This window comes from Lepidochelys kempii, chromosome 14 (genome assembly GCF_965140265.1).
Source record: "Lepidochelys kempii isolate rLepKem1 chromosome 14, rLepKem1.hap2, whole genome shotgun sequence".
In the NCBI taxonomy this organism is placed as follows: Eukaryota; Metazoa; Chordata; order Testudines; family Cheloniidae; genus Lepidochelys; species Lepidochelys kempii.
The window spans coordinates 27,012,693-27,035,197 of record NC_133269.1 but is presented as its reverse complement, the minus strand read 5'-3'; the positions used below and the strand labels follow the sequence as shown (position 1 = coordinate 27,035,197).

The following is a 22,505-nucleotide window of genomic DNA, read 5'->3' as shown; positions in this document are numbered from 1 at the left end:
TCTGATCCAGCAGAAGAAACGCTGACAGCTCTGCCAAGATTGTGCAGGGCATGGGGGAGAAGGGCTACACTAGGGACACGCAGCAGTGCCGTGTGAAAATAAAGGAGCTTCGGCAAGCGTACCAGAAGACAAGGGAGGCAAACAGTCGCTCTGGTTCTGCCCCACAGACACATCACTTTTATGAGGAGTTGCATGCGATTCTCGGGGGCAACCCCATCACTACCCCAAAACGCTCTGTTGATACCTCCCAGGAGCCCTGGGTAACCTCGAGGAGGACATTGCTGAAAGAGGAGGAGGAGAATGTGAGGCAGGCAAGTGGAGGATCCACTCTCCCTGACAGCCAAGAACTGTTTTTAATCCTGGAGCCCATCCCTTCACAGGACTAGTTGGCAGCAGAGCGTGATGCTGGGGAAGACACGCCTGATGAGTGCACATTGCTAATCAAACTGTAGGGGTTACATGCTACTATTCTGTATGTTTAATCTCAACAAAAAAGTAGGTGTAGTGGGTATCAGTGGCCACTCCAGCCGTGCAGAGGGCGCTCTCCGAAAAAAGACTCTTTATGTGCACGGGGACGGCCCGGGAATACTCCATGGAGATCTCTAGGAAGCTTTCATGAAGGTACTCCGCAATCTTTTGCAGGATGCTTCTGGGAAGGGCTGCCTTATTTCGTCCACCATGGTAGGGCACTTTCCCATGCCACTCCAGTATTACCTCTGCTGGCATCATTGCAGCACACAGCATTGTAGCATAAGGACCAGGTCTCTACCCAGATGCTTGCAGCATTTGCTCTGTTACTCTCAGGAGAGTGAAATCGCGTAGGGTCACCAAGGGGAAACGGGGGAAGTTTTCAATGCTAGCCCTTAAATCGCAAACAATTCAACAAGTAATCCACCCTGTTGGTAAAATTTGGGTCACACAAAGATGCTTTCCCAAACGTGCCATGGTTGTGGTTGGAAGAGATCACAGTGTATTGCAAGCAGCATTGAAAAAAAAAAGGGGGGGGGAGCTTCCTGTTTGTCTCCCTTCCCCCCCCCCAACCCGGTGCTGCTTTTGTAAAAAATAAACTATTTAGGGGGCTTTACACTGGTGCCTCTCCTCAGGTTGCTAGGGGAAAGGGATCCCAAGGATGTCTTCACAAAAGCAGCAGCACAAGACCTCTTGCCCATGCCTCGTGGCCTTACTCACCATGGCTGGAGCAGCAAACTGACTCTTGCAGTAGCCGGTGGTTGTGATTACATTTTGGCTTGCAGTGAAGTGTATTGAGGGGTGGTTTTTTTAAGAAAAAAATTAACCTTGCACCAGAAACAATCTATGCACTGTCAATGCTATCCTGGTGCTCTGCATTCCTTGCAGCCAAAAACCTGTCTGTTGACGCACACTGGGACAGAGACGTTCCCAGATTAGAAGGCGCAAAAAAGAAGACTCGGGAGGACATGTTCAATGAGTTAATGCATGCCTCCAGAGTGACAAGACAGAGCTCAGAGCATGGAGGATTACACTGTCTGAGAACCTGGACATGGACAGGGAAGACAGGAGAACAGGGAACAAGAGTGTGCCATGCAGGAAGAGATGCTATGAAGGAGCAATCAGACATGTTGAGGCCTCTGGCTGAGGTTCAAGAAAGGCAGCTGGATGCTGCAGCCTATGCTGAACCTGCTGCCATCATCGCCCAGTTCTACATCCACCTCCTCGAAATGTCCTATGAGGTGGGGGAGGGGGAATTCGGTATCCCTTGCACTTAACACTAGGGGAGGGTACAAGGACCAGAAGGTGCCCATTCCCAGACCTTTGATAGTTATTGCAGTGCATCTGTAAGCCAGCTGTCCTTGTTTCTCCCACCACAGTATTATCAGCGCTTTTGCCCCAGGTTGTCTTACTTTTCTTTGCTGTCTCTGTGTGTATAATAAAACTTAATGGATTGAGGAGAAAAGGCTATTTTTTCATTCAACAGCCAGTGGTTGGTAGGGTGGTGTTTACAGGGGAGAAAATGCAATGGAGGGGACAGTTTGGTAAGGAACACAGATAAGTGTCACATTACTCTAGCTCATTGCTGAAACTGGTTTTCAAAGTCTCATGGAGATGCAGAGCTCCTCGATATGCTGTTCTTATTGCCCTGGTGTCTGGCTGCTCAAAATTGACTGCCAGGCGATCTGCCTTAACCCCCCACCCCAGCAGAAACTTTTCTCCCTTTGTTTCACAGATATTATGGAGCACACAGAAGGCAGCAATAACAACGGGGATATTACTTTCACTGAGGTCTAACGTAGTAAGCAAACAATGCCAGCAACCTTTTTAGAGGTCTAAAGGCACATTCCATCACCATTCTGCACTTGCTCAGCCTATGGTTGAACCAGTTCTTACTGTTGTCCAGGCTGCCTGTGTATGGGTTCATGAGCCATGGGAACAAGGGGTAGGCTGGGTCTCCCAGGATCACGACTGGCATTTCAACATCACCAATGGTTATTTTGCAGTCTTGAAAGAAAGTGCCTGCTTGCAGCTTTCTGAACAGACCTGTGTTCCTAACGATGCACATGTCACGCACCTTTCCCCGACCATCCCACAGTGATGTCGGTGAAACGGCCCCTATGATCCACCAGCGCTGGCAACACCATTAAGAAGTACGCCTTTTGGTTTATGTACTCTTTGGCAAGGTGGTCTGGTGCCAAGATAGGGATATGCATTCTGCCTATTGCCCCACTGCAGTTGTGAACCCCATCACGGTAAAACCATTGATTATGTCCTGCACCTTGCTCAGTGTCACTACCCTTCTTAGCAGAAGTCTGTTGATGGCCCTGCAAACTTTGATCACAACAGATCCCACAGTAGATTTACCCACTCCAAATTGATGCCCCATTGACCGGTAGCAGTCTAGCGCTGCAAGCTTCCACAAAGCAATCCCCACTTGCATCTCAATGGTCAGAGCAGCTCTCATTTTAGTATTGCTGCACTTCAGGGCTGGGGAAAGCTCTTCACACAGTTCCTGGAAAGTGGCCTTACACATTCGAAAGTTCTGCAACCACTGCTCATCATCCCATAGCTGCATAACAATGCGATCCTACCAGTCAGAGCTTGTATCCCAGGCCCAGAAACGGCGCGCAACTGTGTCAAGGTGATGCATGACTGTCGCCAGCAATGGAATTGCTCCGCTCTAGGTCTTCCAGCAGGGCGCTTGCATGGCATCACATTGCTCCATGTGGCAGTGCCTGTATCAGCTGCGTAAATACTGCAGGATAAAGTGCGAGGTGTTTGTAATGCTCACAACAACGGTGTACAGCTGAGCAGTGTCCCTGCTTAGCATGCTGTGGCATCCACGTGGGTAACCCAAGCTTACAAAAAAAGGCACAAATAAGGCTTGGTTTGTCTGCAGTTGATTTCAGGGATGGAGGGAGGGAGAGAGGGAGGTAAGTGCATCATGGGAGGCTAACACCATGTTCCCATAACCACCCACGCCAATGTTTGGTCCCATAAGGCATTGCAAGCCCAACCCAAAATTCCACTTGGCGATGTGCACTGTGGGATAGCTACCCACAGTGCAGTGCTCTGTGCATCGATGCAAGGCCTGCTAGTGAGGATGCACTCTGCCGACACAATGAGCGTAGTGTAGACACACAAGATCAACTTGCTTAAATTGGAGGCTCAATGTTGAATTACATGAAGTAGACTTAACTTTGTAGTGTAGACATGTAGTGTGCTTCAAGTGGCCGCCTTACAAATTGCAGAGATGGAAATTGTGATAGGGCGTACATATCTGTTGACTAATATATGCTGGCTAGCATAGATACATATATTAATAGTGTGTGTTATCCACACCATATAGTTATTAGTATGCATTAAGCACAAATATTACAGCAGTTATATAGCCTAAATGGACTATGATTTTTACATAAACCTGCTCACTTATGCTAAGTATCCCATAACCCCTTGCATTCACTGAAGTAAGTTTTGGCTTGAGCAAATAGGGAAGCTGACAAAATCAGGACAGAGGACTGGTTTATCATAGCAACAGAAAAGAAGTTACTCTCACTGGCCTGAATTGCAATGTCCCAAAGGAAGAGGACAAGAGATGTGATTGTTCTACCCTAGTACAAACCTAGGAGGTGCCTTCATGCTCTTTGATACCTGAAATGTATGTGTTCAGAACAAAGAGATAAGAGGTAAACCATGGTACCAGAAAAACAAGGTAGGAAGCTTCTTGGTTCAATCTAGTTTCAGATGATGTACAAAGTACCTTTTACTTGTGTAACCCCCTTGGGGTTTAGAGAGCATGGACCCTTTAAATCTTTGTCCTGAGGGGGGAAGAGCTGATTGTTCCAGGCAGAGGATGTGCTGGATTTTTTTTTTTTGGGGGGGGGGGGGGGAAGCAGGGAGAGAGGGAGACTCCAGACAGAAGGGCTGCAGCAAGCAGGCCCTCACAGAGTGAAGCAGCTGAGAACCTGCCCAAAGCCCAGGAGGGACAGAGCGGCCCATCAGGGACAGCCCAGGACAGGAACCAAGAGGAGCACTTTGCCAGGGAGGAATGTCCTGAGAAGGACACACCAGAGCTGTACCCAATATCACTGCTGCCCCAAGCTGTGTGGGGCCGTGAGTATTGGAGCTTGTGACTTTGCATTTGGAATAAGGAGAGACGCTGTTAGCTAGTTAAGTGGGGAGGTTGTCGCTCTGTGTGGCTTTGCAGAGAGCGGTAGAACAGGACACCAGAGGAGTTTGCTGGGGAAAGGTTACTGGTGCCGAAGATGACCAGGAGCACCCAAGACTCACCACTGGATTGGAACTCTGCCCAGGACTCCTGACCTCTGAGTGCAGATGCATTGCTGGGTTTCTGCCCTTTCACACTGTGGTACTGAAGAAGAACTCTTCCATCGACCTAGCTACCGCTGCTCTACTCCTTTACATCCTATATGGATGGAAAAACCCCTTCTGTTGCTCTTGGAAGAGTCTGCCCTGTGGCGCTACAGAGGCCTAGCTGCAGTGATGTAGTTGTGTCACTGTAGCGCATGTGCAGATTCGGCCTCATTCGGAAGGGAACTTGCTGGGAGATTCTCCTCACTGCTGTCAGAGCTACAATGATGGGCACTTGGACGTGCAGATGAGGCAGACAGGATCCAGACAAATTTCAGGTTTCAGAATAACAGCCGTGTTAGTCTGTATTCGCAAAAAGAAAAGGAGTACTTGTGGCACCTTAGAGACTAACCAATTTATTTGAGCATGAGCTTTCGTGAGCTACAGCTCACTTCATCGGATGCATACCGTGGAAACTGCAGCAGACTTTATATACATACAGAGATCATAAAACAATACCTCCTCCCACCCCACTGTCCTGCTGGTAATAGCTTATCTAAAGTGATCATCAAGTTGGGCCATTTCCAGCACAAATCCAGGTTTTCTCACCCTCCGTACCCACCCCCCCACAAACTCACTCTCCTGCTGGTAATAGCTTATCCAAAGTGACCACTCTCCCTACAATGTGTATGATAATCAAGGTGGGCCATTTCCTGCACAAATCCAGGTTCTCTCACCCCCTCACCCCCCTCCAAAAACCACACACACAAACTCACTCTCCTGCTGGTAATAGCTTATCCAAAGTGACCACTCTCCCTACAATGTGCATGATAATCAAGGTGGGCCATTTCCAGCATAAATCCAGGTTTTCTCACCCCCCCACCCCCATACACACACAAACTCACTCTCCTGCTGGTAATAGCTCATCCAAAGTGACCACTCTCCCTACAATGTGCATGGTAATCAAGGTGGGCCATTTCCAGCACAGACCCAGGCTTCTCCCCCGCCCTCCCGGGGAACACACACACACACACATAAACTCACTCTCCTGCTGGCAATAGCTCATCCAAACTGACCACTCTCCAAGTTTAAGTTTCCATTAAACAAAGGGAGGAGAAACAGGTTTGTACCACAGTAAGCAGATCTTCAGCTACTGGGAAAAAGAAGTCCTTTGTTGTTGTTATAAGTGCTGTTTTCAAAGCCATTGTGGAGGATGGAGGAGTCCTGGGGTTTCTTTTAAAGCTGTCTGAGTTTTAAAAAGTAATTAATACTTATGAATGACTTTCACATCCGATGAAGTGAGCTGTAGCTCACAAAAGCTTATGCTCAAATAAATTGGTTAGTCTCTAAGGTGCCACAAGTACTCCTTTTCTTTTTCCTTGTTTCTTGCAGTAAGATTTGACAGTAAAAACATCAACAAGAAAACTGCTTCCTCTCAGTAGAAAGTAGAGACTCGATCAGATGTGGTGAGAAAATACTCAGATATATTGCCAAATTCACTGGGTTCAATTGTTCTTGGATGAATTATCCCAAAATTGAAAACCAATATGCACAGTCTAGTGATCACAATCTCTGGGCTGTGCACACTGCTAAGCAACCCTACAATAATAAATGAGGTGCTGGGTTGCGCATAGCACTGCTGAGCAAACCTACATTAACAAATGAAGTGCTTGGCTGTGCACGCCGCTACTGAGCAATAACAAAACAAAGTGTAAGATTAAATATGGGGCAAAGCTGCAGAAAGGAAGCAGACTGCAGCCGTAAACTCTAATCTATGTCTTGACGTGCTGATCACTGTGGTATCCAAGAGATTTATACAATACATTGTTCTATATGTACTCAGTATATCATCTACCAATAGCCCCAGCAAAATCAATGGGACTGCTCAGTGCTCATAGGCTTTTGCAGGCTCCAGCTCTGTGCCAACACTGTTCCAACAACCCCTTCTTCAGTTATCTCTTCCAACTTGTCCTTTTTCTCCTTTTTCCCCTCACTCAACTTTTCCTCTATCACAGGGATTCCAGGGGGCTAAATTTTATATTTAAAATAATATTTTAAAGGTCTCTCTCGCATCATATCATGAAATGGGAACAATTCTCTAAAGAGCAGCACTGCAATGGAAAACACACTCCAGGGGTTTTATACAGTACATGTCTAACAGTACGGTCCTGGTAAATACCTTTGGCTATTTGCAGAGAACAACTGTTTACCTCTTGCAATGGCTTTTTGTTCCTCCCTTTCCCATCCCTAAGTACTCCAGCGTCTCTAAAGGCTTCTCTGTGTGATCTATGCGAAGCACAGCTATGTGACTGTTCTAAGGGAAGGCACTATACAGTCTCTTTACATTTATGTAATGTGGAAAGTCTATCCATGTTTAGAATTGTTAAAGGGCTCTACAGAGACAAATTCCTGCCAAGTGACTCAGCAATAACTCTGAAATGCAAAAGTACTGTCTTCTTTACCTCTACCTCAAGGAGCTGCTGTTGGATCAAATCCTATCATCAGCTGGAGGGATTTTCAGAGAATCCTAGGACAATCCTCTAATGCGGCCAGTCTCTTGAAGTTAAGCCTTTCATCTTTTGTCCTCTACACCCAGAACAAAGGAGGATTTGGCAAGCAGCTCTCAGTCCCTGTACACTGGACTGTTTACAGCAGATAGAGAATAGTTTAACACTCTTTTGGACTTGATTTAAAACACTGCACTTCTTTCCCTCTTTGCTTTGATCTCCAAAGTGGATTAGACTGAAAGGACCTTTGAAAAATACTTGGGAAAAGCAGTAAAATGTCAAAAGGCAAAATGAAAGTGTTGCTTCCTGTGTGCAGTGAACTGGGGAGCTCCTGACAGACATTAGTGGGTTGGCATGGCATAGTGACCAAGTGAAACGTCCTCTGGGACAAAATGAGGATGTTTATTTAATTAAATGACAATCCCAAAATGAATGCAACCCTGTGATTACAATGGGAGTTGTCACAAGTCAGGAAATACCAGTGTCAAGGGTGTGAGCACACCTTCTACTCTGCCATTGTGCATATGTACTATCAAAATACAACTTGGATGACATGGTCACATGCTAACATAACACAATACTTCCGAATGCATCCGATGAAGTGAGCTGTAGCTCACGAAATCTTATGCTGAAATAAATTTGTTAGTCTCTAAGGTGCCACAAGTACTCCTTTTCTTTCTGCAATACACCAGTGGTTTTCAAATGGGTACCTTTATCCTTAGGGGGTACACATGCTCTTGTCAGGAAGTATGTGAGAAAAATCCTGTAACGGTGGACAATGCATTTTATTTAGTAAGACTTGGCAATCTAATCATAGGTATATTATGACGCTATCTCAGATGGGGGTACGTGGTAGACTCCATTATTTGGAAAGGGGTGCAACCTAAAAAATTTGATAACCAGTGCGATACACCATAGCATTGGTGGCCAAACTCACTGACCCTCCGAGCCGCATACAACGATATTCAGAAGTTCAAGAGCTGAGGCGCACCAGCCGGGGCTTGGGGCTTCTGCCTCGCAGGATGCGCCTGCCGGGGCTTGGGGCTTCAGCCCACTCCTGCTGGAACCCCAAGCCCTGGCAGATGTAACCTGTGGGGCTGAAGCCTCGAGACCACTCTCCCCTCTGGGCAGAAGCCCCTACCCCACCACTCTGCTGAAAAGCAGAGGTCCCGAGCCGCTCTCCCCCTCTCCCAAGTCTGGTAGGTGGAGAATGGGCAGGGGGGGCTCGCAAGCCACACTTTAACTGTAAAAGCTGCATGCGGTTCATGAGCCGCAGTTTGGCCATCCTTGTGCTATAGTCACAGTGTTTACAGCTCCTGGTTCTATAGTGTGACGTCCCTGGCACTATAGGAATGGAAGCCACAATGACCAGGTTCGCATTAACTCACACAGCACGCCGGCCCTCCGAAACCCACAGGAGCATGAGACTACCATACACTGGAGCCATGGAGGCAGAGATGGGGGAGGACCCCTGGCTTCCACAGACTGAGAACCAAGCCTATTCCAAACCTCACCCATCCCTGGAATCCCATGAAGGGAACTGAGCACAAACCCTGCCTTGGTTTACCTTACCGACAGGCCCCTCATCTTGGACATACTCTTGCACACTGGGCTCAGTCTGACTCCCACCTCAGTCAACAAAAGTTTCACCTTTGCCTTCAATGGGAACAGGAGTGAGTCTATGGTTAAGAGAGCTCCCACTACCATTGCTCTATTCCTTGGCCCAGCCTGTCGGGCCTCTTCCCTTCCTTGCTTCCATACTGTGAATGGGCTTCTGTGAATGTGGATTTTCCAAGAAACCCAAGGCTGCTCTGACTCTTCCTGTCCTTACTGCCAAGGAAACCAGCAGCCGAGGTTGACAAATTTGCTTTAAATACTCTTGCACAGGTGGAGAGAGACATTCTAAGGAACTCAATTTGCAAGCTCAGTAAGCAGCTGGTCCAGTGCCTCCAGGAGCTGATCAAAGAACAGAAAGAGCAGGTTTCTTTTCCCATGGCCTCTTTCCCATGCTACGCCCAGCTGCATCTCTTTGCTAGGTCCCTACAACTCTCCTGTGCACATCTTGTGCTTGGACAGTTCTGACTCCCTCTTTGTGCACTCCTTCCACAAGTATCTCCATGCTTGCCCCCAAACTGCCCCTTAAACCTAGAACATGGTCTGTAGTCCTGTATCCCAAGCCATTTGCCATCTCCCAAAACCCAGCTTCTCTCCACAGTCCCTCAGGCAACAATCCTCTAATGCAGCGGTTTCCAAATTCTTCAGAGTCGCAACTGACTTTTAGACCACTAGTATCTTCACAAGCGCCTCCCACAGTCCTCAACCCCTGAGAATGACTTTCCCAATCTTGCAAATATGCCAGGTCTTTATAATCCACACTATATCAGCAACATTCACAGAAATGCTCTGTTCATGGCCCCCAAACTCCACAATGCTACAATGATATAAGAAGGCTTCTTTGGTTAAAAAATCATTCCGGTTCAGAGGGAAATTAAAATGTAAACAAACAAAATTGAAAAATGAGGAAGCTGACAGCAATGACTACTTATCAACAGTTAGGAAATGCAAACTACTGATAAAGATATCAATGAAAAATCTATGGCCAGTAAGAAGCAGTTCTTTAAATGTGTCAAAAACAAATGAAATCCAAGCAGTGGTATAGTGCCATTATGATAGGATAAGGACATAAAATTATCAACCACGATACACAAAAGGCAGAAGTATTCAACAATTTTTTTGTTCTGTATTTGGAGAGAAGCAAGATGATGTATTTGTATCTTACAGTTCTATTCCATCTGTATTTTATTATCATGATGATGAGAAACGACACAGCTTATAACCTGGATGGACTTTTCAAATCATTGGCAGAAGCCTGGGTCGCTATCTGACTGTGCTTTGCTGCATCACATATAATATGCCCTGTATTGTTCAGCATAGTGCTCCATGCAGCAGAACCAGCTGCACAAGAAAGACTCATCACCTAGCTGAGTGAACACACTCCCTGCTGTTAACAACTAAAGCCTATCACTGACAAGCACCTATTAACCTTATCTGTTAAAGTACCATCTAGGGAGACTGCTGCAAAATCTGGAAGAGACAAGAACTTGGTATCACAACACCCTGAGTGAATTACCTGAATGAATTAACTCTCTAGTTAACTCAAGAAACCAGTCATTGCAACTGTGCAGATGAGCTGGAGAAGCCACCTTCAGGCCAGTTCTAACTGATAAATAGCAAAATGATTAATACACAGTCTTGGAAGGATTCGATTTTTATTAGTAAATGTCCATTTCACCGTATATATGAAACTGACAAAAATATTTCCATCAATAATAACTGAAATTTATTGACAGGCAATGTACGAAAAATTACTTAAGAACTTACTAGGGTTTGATTTAAGGATATTTACTTGATATATTTTAACATGGGAAGTTCACAATTTGTGTTTTAATAGTTAAACCTTTAATTTTTTGCAAAAAGAAAAGGAGTACTTGTGGCACCTTAGAGACTAACCAATTTATTAGAGCATAAGCTTTCGTTTGTGTGTGTATGGGGGTGGGGGGGATGTGAGAAAACCTGGGTTTGTGCAGGAAATAGCCCAACTTGATTGTCATGCACATTGTGTAAAGAGTTGTCACTTTGGATGGGCTATCACCAGCAGGAGAGTGAATTTGTGTTGGGGGGGGGTGGAGTGTGAGAAAACCTGGATTTGTGCTGGAAATGGCCCACCTGATGATCACTTTAGATAAGCTATTACCAGCAGGACAGTGGGGTGGGAGGAGGTATTGGTTCATATTCTCTGTGTATATATAAAGTCTGCTGCAGTTTCCACGATATGCATCTGATGAAGTGAGCTGTAGCTCACGAAAGCTTATGCTCTAATAAATTGGTTAGTCTCTAAGGTGCCACAAGTACTCCTTTTCTTTTTGTGAATACAGACTAACACGGCTGTTACTCTGAAACCTTTAATTTTTTGAAACTCAGTGTCTACTGTCATAAAATAATTATTTACTGAGTTCTCCCTGTTGTCTTACTCTCCATAATTTCCCTCACCTGTGAAAATTTAAATTGATAAAAACTGGAAAAAAAATGCTTAAAATTAGGGTTACCATATGTCTGGGTTTTCCTGGACATGGCCTCTTTTTTGATCTTCCGCCCTCTATCCGAACAGATTTTTCAAATAAGAGACAACGTCTGGGATTTTTACACAGCAGATGTTACAGCTCAGGAAGAGCTCTCTCCATGTCCCAGCTGATCCCTCCCATGCAGCTGCTGGATCCCACCCACCCAGGCTCCAGCTCCCAGCCCTGGGGTGGGGGAGAGGCCCACAGGGAGGCCCTCTCCAGTGCCCTCTCCAGCACCTCCTTCTCCAGCACCCCCTCCAAAATGCCCTCTCCAGCACCCCCCAGGTACCCCTGCCAGTACACACACTCACCTCCAACACCCTCCAACTGTAACCCCTCCCCCACAGTTCCCCATCTAGCGGTGTCCTCTTTGTGGGAACCTGAAATATGGTAACCCTACTTAAAATAAACATTATTATCTGTCAAAAATATATATAAAAACTCAAAGTCAGCCAAGCCTAGTTATACATGTGTGGTTTCACCAAGTGACAACATGGTTATGTTAAGCTAAATGCTTCCCAGAAAGCATGTACCTGAGTTAAAACCCTCTGAATGACTAAAATGTATGACATGTACTTGTATTTACTTCATAGGTTTCTAGAAATCATGCCTAATCACTAACTCAGTTGAGAATGTGGAGGCTGGAGAAACTCATTATACTAAGAGTAGTACAATTTGTAAGACAAAAAGATGTTTCCCTACTGGGAGAAACCCTGAATGTTTCAAAGAGTTCAGCCTAAATCACACAGACTTTGTTGACAAGAGAATTGACAGTTCATAGACAACAAGAGGAAGAAGCCTTGATTTGGCTTGTAAATGAAAGATTTTAGCACTGGTTGTACCTTTGGTTAAAGTGGCAGAAGAGCCCACAGTACTGCTTAAATACCAGAGAAATTTGAAGGGCTTCAAAATTATCACCTGCATATTATGGTATGGGTTTAATGACAAATTCAGACAGAAAATAAAGTGCAATTTTTTAACAGTGAGGGCTGTTAATCACCAGGAGGGGCTGACTGGTGGGATACTTGCAGAGGACCAGGTGTAATTCACAGTAGAATGGACACACTGTGGGGGAATTTCCTGGTGTTTCACTAATTGTCCTAGGTGTGTTTATACACCCTCTCCCTTCTGTCAACCCCTCAGCGCACTCGACTCCCAGTGTGGACAGTGGCTACCTCCTGGCCTCCCTGTGCCACGGTCCCAGTTGGCAATGGGCATGCCCAGCAGCCCCAAGCAGATGAAGGTGTGGACTTCAGCAGTGGTACAAGCAGCAGTGCTCTGAAATGGCTTACAAGTGAGCTCCACTCAGCATGCATGGCTATGTAAACTGCTAGGTGACTGCTGGGCAGAAAGGTGACCAGACTGGCCACTTTTGCAATGACTGGTGCACTCTGGGACAGCAGTGGGAGGACTGATGGAGGTGACTGGGCTACCACAGCAGAGAGATGCATCATATGGGCACTCAGACAACTGAATTAACTCCCATCGAGCCTCAGTGACTCAACAATGGCAACCAAAATGGCCTATAACAAATCTGTACATGGGCACAAAAGCACTCCTCACTGACGGAAGGGCAGATCAATAGACTGTTCTCTCAAGATCGTCCCATTACTCCTAGTTACACCCCTACAATTTATGACTTTAAATAATTCCTCTCCCTCCCTTGGGCTTTATACCCTTCCAATATTTATAGATTATGAGCATGCTCCCTTCTCTCTCCCTTAGTCAATGCTTAGCTCACTTGGTTCTTTTAATCTTTCCTCTTAAGTAAATCCCATCCAGCCCCAAGCAGTTGTGTTGTTCTTCTCTGAATTCCTTCCACTTTTAAATATCTTTCTGGCATTGAGATGCCCAGAACTGAACACTAAAGCCCAGATATGGCCACAAAGTTTCATCTAGGGGGATTAATAACACCCTGTTCTGTAATGCAAAGTTGCAAACTATTCTCTGTGGTTCAGTAATGAAGACGTTAATTAACACTGATCTTACCAGCAATCCCTGCACTTTCTACCAGAAACCTCCATCCAACTGCATGCTTTGCCAGATACTAATGCCCTTCCATTACCCTGTTTCAGCTAAAGAGAGAAGTTCCACTTCTAGGGTGGTAATTGCCAGAATCATTCTTCATTGAAAATAAGGTGCTAAATTTCCATTTCTTCAGTATTTCATTACCTCCTGAATTGTCCCTGAGTTTTCAAAAAAAAAATGGTAGTGGTTTAGTAAGCTTGTTAGACAGGTCACCCAGAACATCTGATTTGTATAGTGGGTATTCACATTTCCCACGTACTTCCTTACCAGCTGTTTATCAGCAATAGTTATTTTGCAGAGTCAGCATTCCTTACTAATTGCTCAAACTTCTTTTCTATATTTTTTTATTGAAGACAGATTTAGAAAAAGAGTTTTGGATCTCAGCCAGTTTTCTGCTACCATGTAACAAGCAGATTAACTAATCAGTTTCCAAATCCCAGAGCAGCAGAAACGGTGCAAGTATGTCCCTTGGCCCACGCCGCTTCCTGCAGCTCCCATTGGCCTAGAGCAGCGAACCGCAGCCAGTGGGAGTCGTGATCGGCCGAACCTGCAGACGCGGCAGGTAAACAAACTGGCCCGGCCCGCCAGGGCCTTTCCCTGCACAAGTGGCGGAACAAGTTTGGGAACCACTGATGTAGATGATATTTCAGGGCACAGATATCTCTTATGAAATTGTATCACTTTGATTTGTATTGTTTTTCGGGGTGTGACCTTCAGTGCTGGTGAAAGACGCTGGCCTGGTAGCCCGGAACACTGAAGATTTCCATTCATTCACAGAACAGGTTCTATACAGGTGGAACAGGCTTCGCTACCAACTTTCCTCACCTCTGCTGCTAGGGCTCCGAGCAGTTCCACGTCTAGTGCTCACTGAGACTTGGGGCCTCTGCTGGCGGTACGCATAGGGTTGCAAATAGTGTCAATTCCATTTTTGTGATGTGGCCACTTTGCTAAGAACTGGCTTGACACCAGCTACACGTTTGACCCAGGCCGTTTTGTTAAAGTTGTTTTTGATTCAGTGCTCCTTAAAAACAGAGCAGGGAGCCCCCAGACACGTGCCCTCTGGTTTGACTGGCTGCCCCAGGACCACCCCACCCGCCAGGGGCTTTCTTTGCCATCCCAGGCTGCTCTGCCCTGCCCCAGCAGCTGGCCCACATGCTGCTGGCCCTCAGCACAGCGGCAGTGATCACTGTCCAGGCCTCAACCCCTACCTGCAGCGCTGCCAGCTGTCCCGGCTGTACTTACCGTCCGCGAGCTCTCCCTGGCCAGCCTCCTGGGCACGCGCGGGGACCCCGGACTCTGTGGAGAGAGGAGAGAGGCATCTTCAGCATGTGCTCCATGGCGGGAGGGTGTGTGAGTGTGATTGGCCCGAGCTGCGCAGTGAATCACTGAAAGGCATCGGTGTCCGGCCGAGAAAGGCGAGGGCAGTGGGCAGAGGAGTGATGCGGGGATGAGGGGGCGGCCGGGAAGGAGCTGAGGAGCAACCTTGGGCACCAAGGAGCCCCTGAGCCCCTGCCCTCCTCCACTGAGCCCTGGTGCTCCTTCCCCCCTGGGCCCCTCCACTAAGCCCCTCCACCGCTCCACTGCACCCCCACCCCCCACCACTGAGTCCTGGGCCCCTTCCTGGCTGTGCCCCTCCACTATGCCACCACTGCCACTGTACCCCCTACGTCCAGCCACTGAGCACTGTGCTCATGCACTGAAGTACTTAACCTGTGCAGCCCCCCAGATCCGCTGAACCCTTTGCGCTCCATGGTACCCACTGCCCACAAGACCAAGCTCTGAATTCCTGCAGTACTGAACTGATCCTGAGGGGATGTGTCACTTTGGAGAATTCAACTAATTCTCTATTCTAGTAACGCCCACAGGCTCTGATCCAGAGCAGGGCCTTGTGCTGTGTGCTGTACCAACACGGGCCCTGCCCCCAAACAGCTGAGAGCTTAAAATCTGCAATCAGAACACCCTCCCTGTTTTTTAGATGTTCTGACGCCATTTGTAAAGGACCAAGAGGCCCCAGGCCTGGTTTATGGGGCTGCCCAGAGAATTCTCCTGAAATCAGGGGCTGTCCCTCTTTCACTAAGCTTGGGTGACATTCCCCCAGCTCCGTGCCACCTGCAGCACACTAGCACTGCTCTGGCATTGCTGGCTGCCTGGAGGTTGTTCTGAGTCAGCTGCAAACTGATGTCTGCCTTGAGCAGCACCCAGCTGATACAGACACCAGCTACCAAGCTGTGAACTCAGAGGCAGCAGAAACTGTTCCAGGTGAGTCCCAGCCATGCACCCATCCTCTCCAGCAGATCTTTGCATGAGGCACTGCCAAGATACTCGTCCAATCAGTGAGCGACCCTGCTCTTCTGCACTCAGCTCTGCTTTAGCCCTTGGCCTCTTCCACCCTCACTGCCGACTGAGGGCTCTCAGCTCCCCAGACTAGCTCCTAGGGAGGGGGATTTCACCTTGCACAGGCAGACAGAGGCGGATTACGGTTTTGTGTGGTCCTGGGCCAGAGCAAATGGGGGCCCCTCCCCACCCCAGTCTCTCCTCCCCCACCCCTGCCCCGGTGCTCCTGCTGGGGAAATGGGGTCGGGGTGTGGGGGCTTCCCCTGCCCACCCAGAGCTCCTGCCAGGGAGCAGGGTCAGGTTGACTCTGCACCCTGGGCGGAGTGCCGTGTGGGCGGATGGAGCCGGTGAAGCCCCCGCACCCTGACTCTGCTCCCCAGCAAGAGCGCCGGGCTGGTGGAGCAGGTCGGGGTGCAGGGGTGCCCATTTTTCTGGGGGGCCCCCAATTGGCCAGGGGCCCTGGGCATGGGCCCTGTTGGCCCAGTGACTAATCTCCCACCGCAGGCAGAGTCTATGCTGGGACTCTGTTCCACTTGCCCTGGTGCTGCTGTGGTTAATTAAGTGATACAGAACACACCAGCCTCACCAGTCTTTGCCTGGAATCAGGCTGTTGAATCTGGAACTTGACCACAAATGAAACTGTTTTAAGTCTTAAAAGAACTAGCCGAGGAGGGGCTGTCTGAACCACTAATGTTCACTTTTAACAAATACTGGAAAACTGGGGCAATTCCAAAGGACTGGAGGCCTGCCAATATAGTGCCAATATTTAAGAAGGGTAAAAGGGGTGACCCAGGGAACTCTAAATCTGTTAGCCTGATGTCGATCCCGAGTAAAATAATGGAATGGTTAATTTGGGACTCAAAGAATACAAAGCTACAAAAGAATTAATCCCGGTTGGTGTGGTTTCATGGAAGGTAGGTTTTGTCAAACTAATTTGTCGTCTTTTTTTAAGCAGGATAACAAGTCTGGTTGATAAAGGTAACTGTGGTGATATAAAAAAAGGAGGACTTGTGGCACCTTAGAGACCAACAGATTTATCTGAGCATAAGCTTTCGTGAGCTACAGCTCATTTCATCGGATGCATTCAGTGGAAAATATTTTCCACTGAATGCATCCAATGAAGTGAGCAAATAAATTTGTTAGTCTCTAAGGTGCCACAAGTCCTCCTTTTCTTTTTCTGGATACAGACTAACACGGCTGCTACTCTGAAACCTGTGTTGATATCGTATACTTGGCTTTTGCCAAGGCATTTGTCTTAGTACCACATGACATTTTGATTAAAAACTTGCATTGTATTGAACTAACGGGGCACAGATTTGATGGAATAAAACCTGGCTCACTGACAGAGCTCAGAATGTAGTTGATAATGGGGAGATATTAACAAGCAAAGTTTGGTTCCCCGGGGATCAGATCTTGGTCCAACACAATTTACTATTTGTACCAACCATCTAAACGATGATATAAAATGTTTGCTTGTAAAGTTTGCAGATGACACAAAGATTGGTGGGATAGTAAACAATGAGGAGGGCAGGATACTGCTACAGAGTGATCTGAATCATCTGGTTAAATGGTCACAAGCCAACAAAATATATTTTAAAACAGCCAAATGCAGGCAATGTATCTGGGAACCAAGAACGCAGGTTATATCTACAGGATGGGAGACTGTCTTGGAAAGCAGTGACGCAGAGAGAATCTCAGAGGTCACTGAAAACAATCACCTCAACATGAGCTCTCAGTGCAATGCTGTTGCAAAAAGGGCTAATGTATGAAAAGGGGAATATCAAAGGAAAATAATCTTCCTTGGGGACAGACCATTGATAGGACCACTACTAGGATACTGTGTCCAGTGCTGGTGTCCACACTGCAGGAAGGATTGGAAGTTCTGGGGTAAGGTCAAAGGAGGGCCACCAAATGATCCAGGAGCTGGGAAACAAGATTTTCTATGTGAGACTCAAGGAGCTCCATTTATTCAGCTTATTGAAGAGAAGGTTGAGAGATGATGTGATCACTGTGTCTAGGCACTGACACATCATGGAACAGAGATCTGAGAGCGGGATGTTTTCAGCCTTGCTGACAAAGGCCTAACCAGATTCAATGGCTGGAAATGGAAGTTTGACAAATTCAGCCTTGAAATAAGATGCAATTTCCTAACAGTGATTAAACATTGGAACAGCTTAGCAGTGTAGGTGATGGGTTCACCCCCACTTGTAGTTTTTAAAATTAGATTAAGGGAGAAATTTTACAACTTGGGTGGATGGGATTGGGCTGGATGGTCATGGTGGTCTCTGGTTCATGGTGGTCTGTGAATTCATGAATCCTCGTGTTCATCCTCTTCCTTCACGGGCCAGGGAGAGAACAGGGAGCTCTGCATTGCCCTTGACAAGCTCAGGACCGTTGCAACTCTGCACTATTACAACTATACTCAAATCTCATGCTTCAAGGCTTCTGGAAGGCACCTGCAGGGGTCAGGAAGGAATAATTTCCTCAACGCACAATTGGCCAGATGTATTCTGGTTTTCTGTTTGTTTTCTTCTGCCTTCCTCTGAGGCATCAGCAATTGGCCACAGCTAGAGACAGGACAGCAGGTGGGGTGGATCAGTGCTCTCAAGTGAGAATCTTTCATCGAGATGCCTGGCTAGTGGCTCTTCTCGCATGCTCAGGGTCACAGGGATCACCAGATTTGAGTCAAGAAGGAATTTTCCCTTGGTCACGTTGGCAGATCATTGGATTTTTTTTTCTTTCTCTGAAGCATCGGGTGTAATTTGCCTGCTGGGACCCTAGAAGTATATCTCACCTAATGAATTCCCTGCCATTTCGGTGGCCTCAGGTGGTGGGGGCACCGCAGTCTCTCCTGCTCTCTGCCTGTGACTCACAACACTTTAGTTTCTTGAGGACTGAAATGCTTTAGTTATTGGGCTCCATAGAGCAGTATTTGCAAGAAATGTTATGGCCTGTGCTATGCAGGAGGTCAGACTGTATGATCTAGTGCAGTGACTCTCCATCTTTACGGGCTACGGCACCCCCTTCAGGAGTCTGATTTGTCTTGAGTACCCCAGGTTCCACCTCACTTAAAAACTACTTGCTTACAAAATCAGACATAAAAATATAAAGTGTCACAGCCACACTATTCCTGAAAAATTGCTTCCTTTCTCAATTTTACCATATAATTATAAAATAAATCCATTGGGATATAAATATTGTACTTACATTTCAATATATAGTATATAGAGCAGCATAAACAAGTGATTGTCTTATGAAATTTTAGTTTGTACTGACTTCGCTAGTGCTTTTTACGTAGCCTGTTGTAAAACTAGGCAAATATCTAGAGGAATTGATGTACCCCCTGAAAGACCTCTATGTACCCCGGATTGAAAACCACTGATCTAGTGGTCCCTTCTGGATTTAAACACTATGAAACTATGAAAAGTCAAAAAAATTAAAGGACCAGGGGTTAAATAGAGCTAAAGTTTCAGACTGTGCTAAGTGCTGGCCTAGAATATCTCAGCTTTGCAACAGCTGCTGCCCTTTTTCGGCAGTAGTGACTAGCAGAAAGAGAGGGAGTTTTGTGCTGTCCTAGAAGAAATTGTAACCAGCGCTCATCCAAGAAGTCCAGTGAACAGTGCTTTGTGATCAGTTTGTAACTAGGTCAGGTGAGAGGATTGTGTGGTTGCATTAGGGCTGTCAAGCGATTAAAAAAATTAATTGCGATTAATCATGCGGTTACACAATAATAGAATACCATTTATTTAAATATTTTGGATGTTTTCTACATTTTCAAATATATTGATTTCAATTACAACACAGAATACAAGGTGTACAATGCTCACTTAATATTTATTTTTGATTAAAAATATTTGCACTGTAAAAAAAAAGTCTTTTTCAATTCACCTCCTACAAGTACTGTAGTGCAATCGCTTTATCATGAAAGTTGAACTTACAAATGTAGAATTATGTACAAAATAACCCTGCCTTCAAAAATAAAACAATGTAAAACTTTAGAGCCTACAAGTCCAATCAGTCCTACTTCTTGTTCAGCCAATCGCTCAGACAAACAAGTTTGTTTACATTTGCAGAAGATAATGTTCCTTGTTTCTTGTTTACAATGTCACCTGAAAGTGAGAACAGGTGTTTGCATGGCACTGTTGTAGCCAGCGTCACAAGGTATTTACATGCCAGATGCACTAAAGATTCATATGTCTCTTCAAGCTTCAACCACCATTCCAGGGGACATGTGTCCATGCTGATGACGGGTTCTGCTCAATAACAATCCAAAGCAGTGCAGACCGACGAATGTTCATTTTCATCATCTGAGTCAGCTGACACCAAAAGGTTGATTTTCTTTTTTGGTGGTTCAAGTTCTGTAGTTTGCACACCAGAATGTTGCTCTTTTAAGAATTCTGAAAGCATGCTCCACATCTCGTCCCTCTCAGATTTTGGAAGGTATTTCAGATTTTTAAATCTTGGGTCGAGTGCTGTAGCTATCTTTAGAAATTTCACATTGGTATCTTCTTTGCATTTTATCAAATCTGCAGTGAAAGTGTTCTTAAAATGAAAAATATGGGGTGGGTCATCTTCTGAGATTGCTATAACATGAAATATATGGCAGAATGCGGGTAAAACAGAGTAGGAGACATAAAATTCTCCCCCAAGGAGTTCAGTCACAAATTTAAATAACACTTTATTTTTTTAACAAGCGTCATCAGCATGGAAGCATGTCCTCTGGAACGATGGACGAACCATGAAAAGGCATATGAATCTTTAGTGCATCTGGCATGTAAATATCTTGTGATGCCAGCTACAACAGTGCCATGCAAACTCCTGTTCTCCCTTTCAGATGACATTGTAATTAAGAAGTGGGCAGCATTATCTCCCGTAAATGTAAACAAACTTGTTTCTCTTAGCGATTGGCTGAACAAGAAGTAGGACTGAGTGGACCTGTAGGCTGTAAAGTTTTACATTGTTTTGTTTTTGAGTGCAGTTATGTAACACCCCCCCACATTTGTAAGTTGCACCTGCATGATAAAGAGATTGCATGACAGTAATTGTATGAGCTGAACTGAAAAATACTATTATTTTATCATTTTTACAGTGCAAATAATTCTAATAAAAATAATATAAAGTGAGCACTGTACACTTTGTATTCTGTGTTGTAATTATAATCGATATATTTGAAAATGTAGAGAAACATCCAAAAATATTTAATACATTTCAACTGGTATTCTATTATTTAACACTGCGATTAATCACGATTAATTTTTTAATCACGGTTAATTTTTTTTTAGTTAATCGTGTGAGTTAACTGTGATTAATCAACAGCCCTAGTTTGCAATAGTCACTCTGTTTAACCATGTCTGTCAAAGTGCATTCTGGGAACACTGGGCAATATCCTTCCCCTATGCTCCACGAACATACACGGCATCAAAAGTACGTGGGGCAAAGAACTCGGAGTTGCCTATGGCACAGAGTTTGGAGGCAGGAGGACCAGCCAAACTACAGAAAGCCAGTGTGCTGAACCAGCTTAAGGACACATTGCTGTGTCCGCCCAGGCCTTGGGGCCACATTGACACATGGTCAGCTGCTTCACAAAGTACTCAGCATGGCTGGTTTCAGAAGCACCCACAGCTCCTGTTGAAAACTAGTTCCCAAATTGTATGGACACAAGACACAGATAGAGCCAACAATGACAGCAGGCTGTTGGCTGGGTTCAATGTGGTAGCCTGTCTGTGAGTGATAATGGAAGTGGGAAGAGTCAAGCATGACACTGACGGGACATGAAGAAGGAGACTTTAAGGGGAACTGAGGAGTGGTGTTTTTGCCAGACTGAGTGGACTACAGGGCATCCAGGAGAAGGTGTCTGCCATACAAGAGGGAGAGGTCAGGAATGGAGAGGTAGATTTGTGAGGTGTTTTATGTGCAAGTATTCACAGATGGTTTAAGGCTATATTGGAAAGTAAGATAGGTGAGATGTGAATTGCTGTGGGCTTATGAAAAGTCAATCATTTCAGACATTTTATTACTGTCTTAGAATGAAATAATTATTACTCTAAGAGCAGAACCATATGATTTTGTACAAATGGATTTTCAGATGTTTTTGACAAAGTTTTATATAATGGATTATTGTAAAACTGCTCTAAACAGAAGATTTAGAACAGGTCAGTAGGTAGATAGCAGAAGGTTGGAGTTAAAGGTGTGTCTTCTTTGTGGAGGTTGGGGAAAGTGGAGTCTTCCAGGGTTCTGTACTGGGACCAGCATTCTAAAACTAGTTTAAATAATGGTTTAGATGAAGCTCTAGTTATAGTACTCACAATGATACAGACCCCAGTGCTACAAGTATTAATTCACATACTTAATTTTATGCAGATGAGTAGTGCCATTAGCTTCAGTCAGACTACTCAAGGAGTAAAGCTAAACATATGTATACTTGCAGGATTGGGGCCTGCACTTGAAGATGGTACTAAAACTTTTGGGAGGTTAATGCGTTATCAGTAACTCACTGAGGTTTAAAAAGGGGGGTGTAACTGTAACCATAGAAATGATGCCCTCACTCGACACATGGCTGCTGGGTGGTAAAGCCATTTGAATGCATTTTCAAGCTTCGCTTTTGTACCACAGTCCCGAAAGGAGAGACTTAGTGGATCGCTGGCAGTGCATCGCTATCGTATCATTCAATATCAAAAGGCCTCCTTGTGTCTATCACTCTTTTCACAACAAAGCACCATGAGGAAACCACACG

At 45.7% G+C, this 22,505-nt stretch overlaps 1 protein-coding gene across 10 annotated transcripts in view; it reads right to left on the bottom strand.

Annotated features, from left to right (window-relative positions):
- Nucleotides 1-22,505, bottom strand: part of GAS7 (growth arrest specific 7) — a 369,130-nt gene that overhangs the window by 207,786 nt on the left and 138,839 nt on the right. For all 10 annotated transcript variants that reach the window (XM_073310806.1, XM_073310812.1, XM_073310808.1 and 7 more), the window contains one exon: nucleotides 14,681-14,734. In XM_073310806.1, coding sequence (XP_073166907.1) covers nucleotides 14,681-14,734 — 54 coding nt within the window. The remainder of the gene's footprint in view (nucleotides 1-14,680; nucleotides 14,735-22,505) is intronic.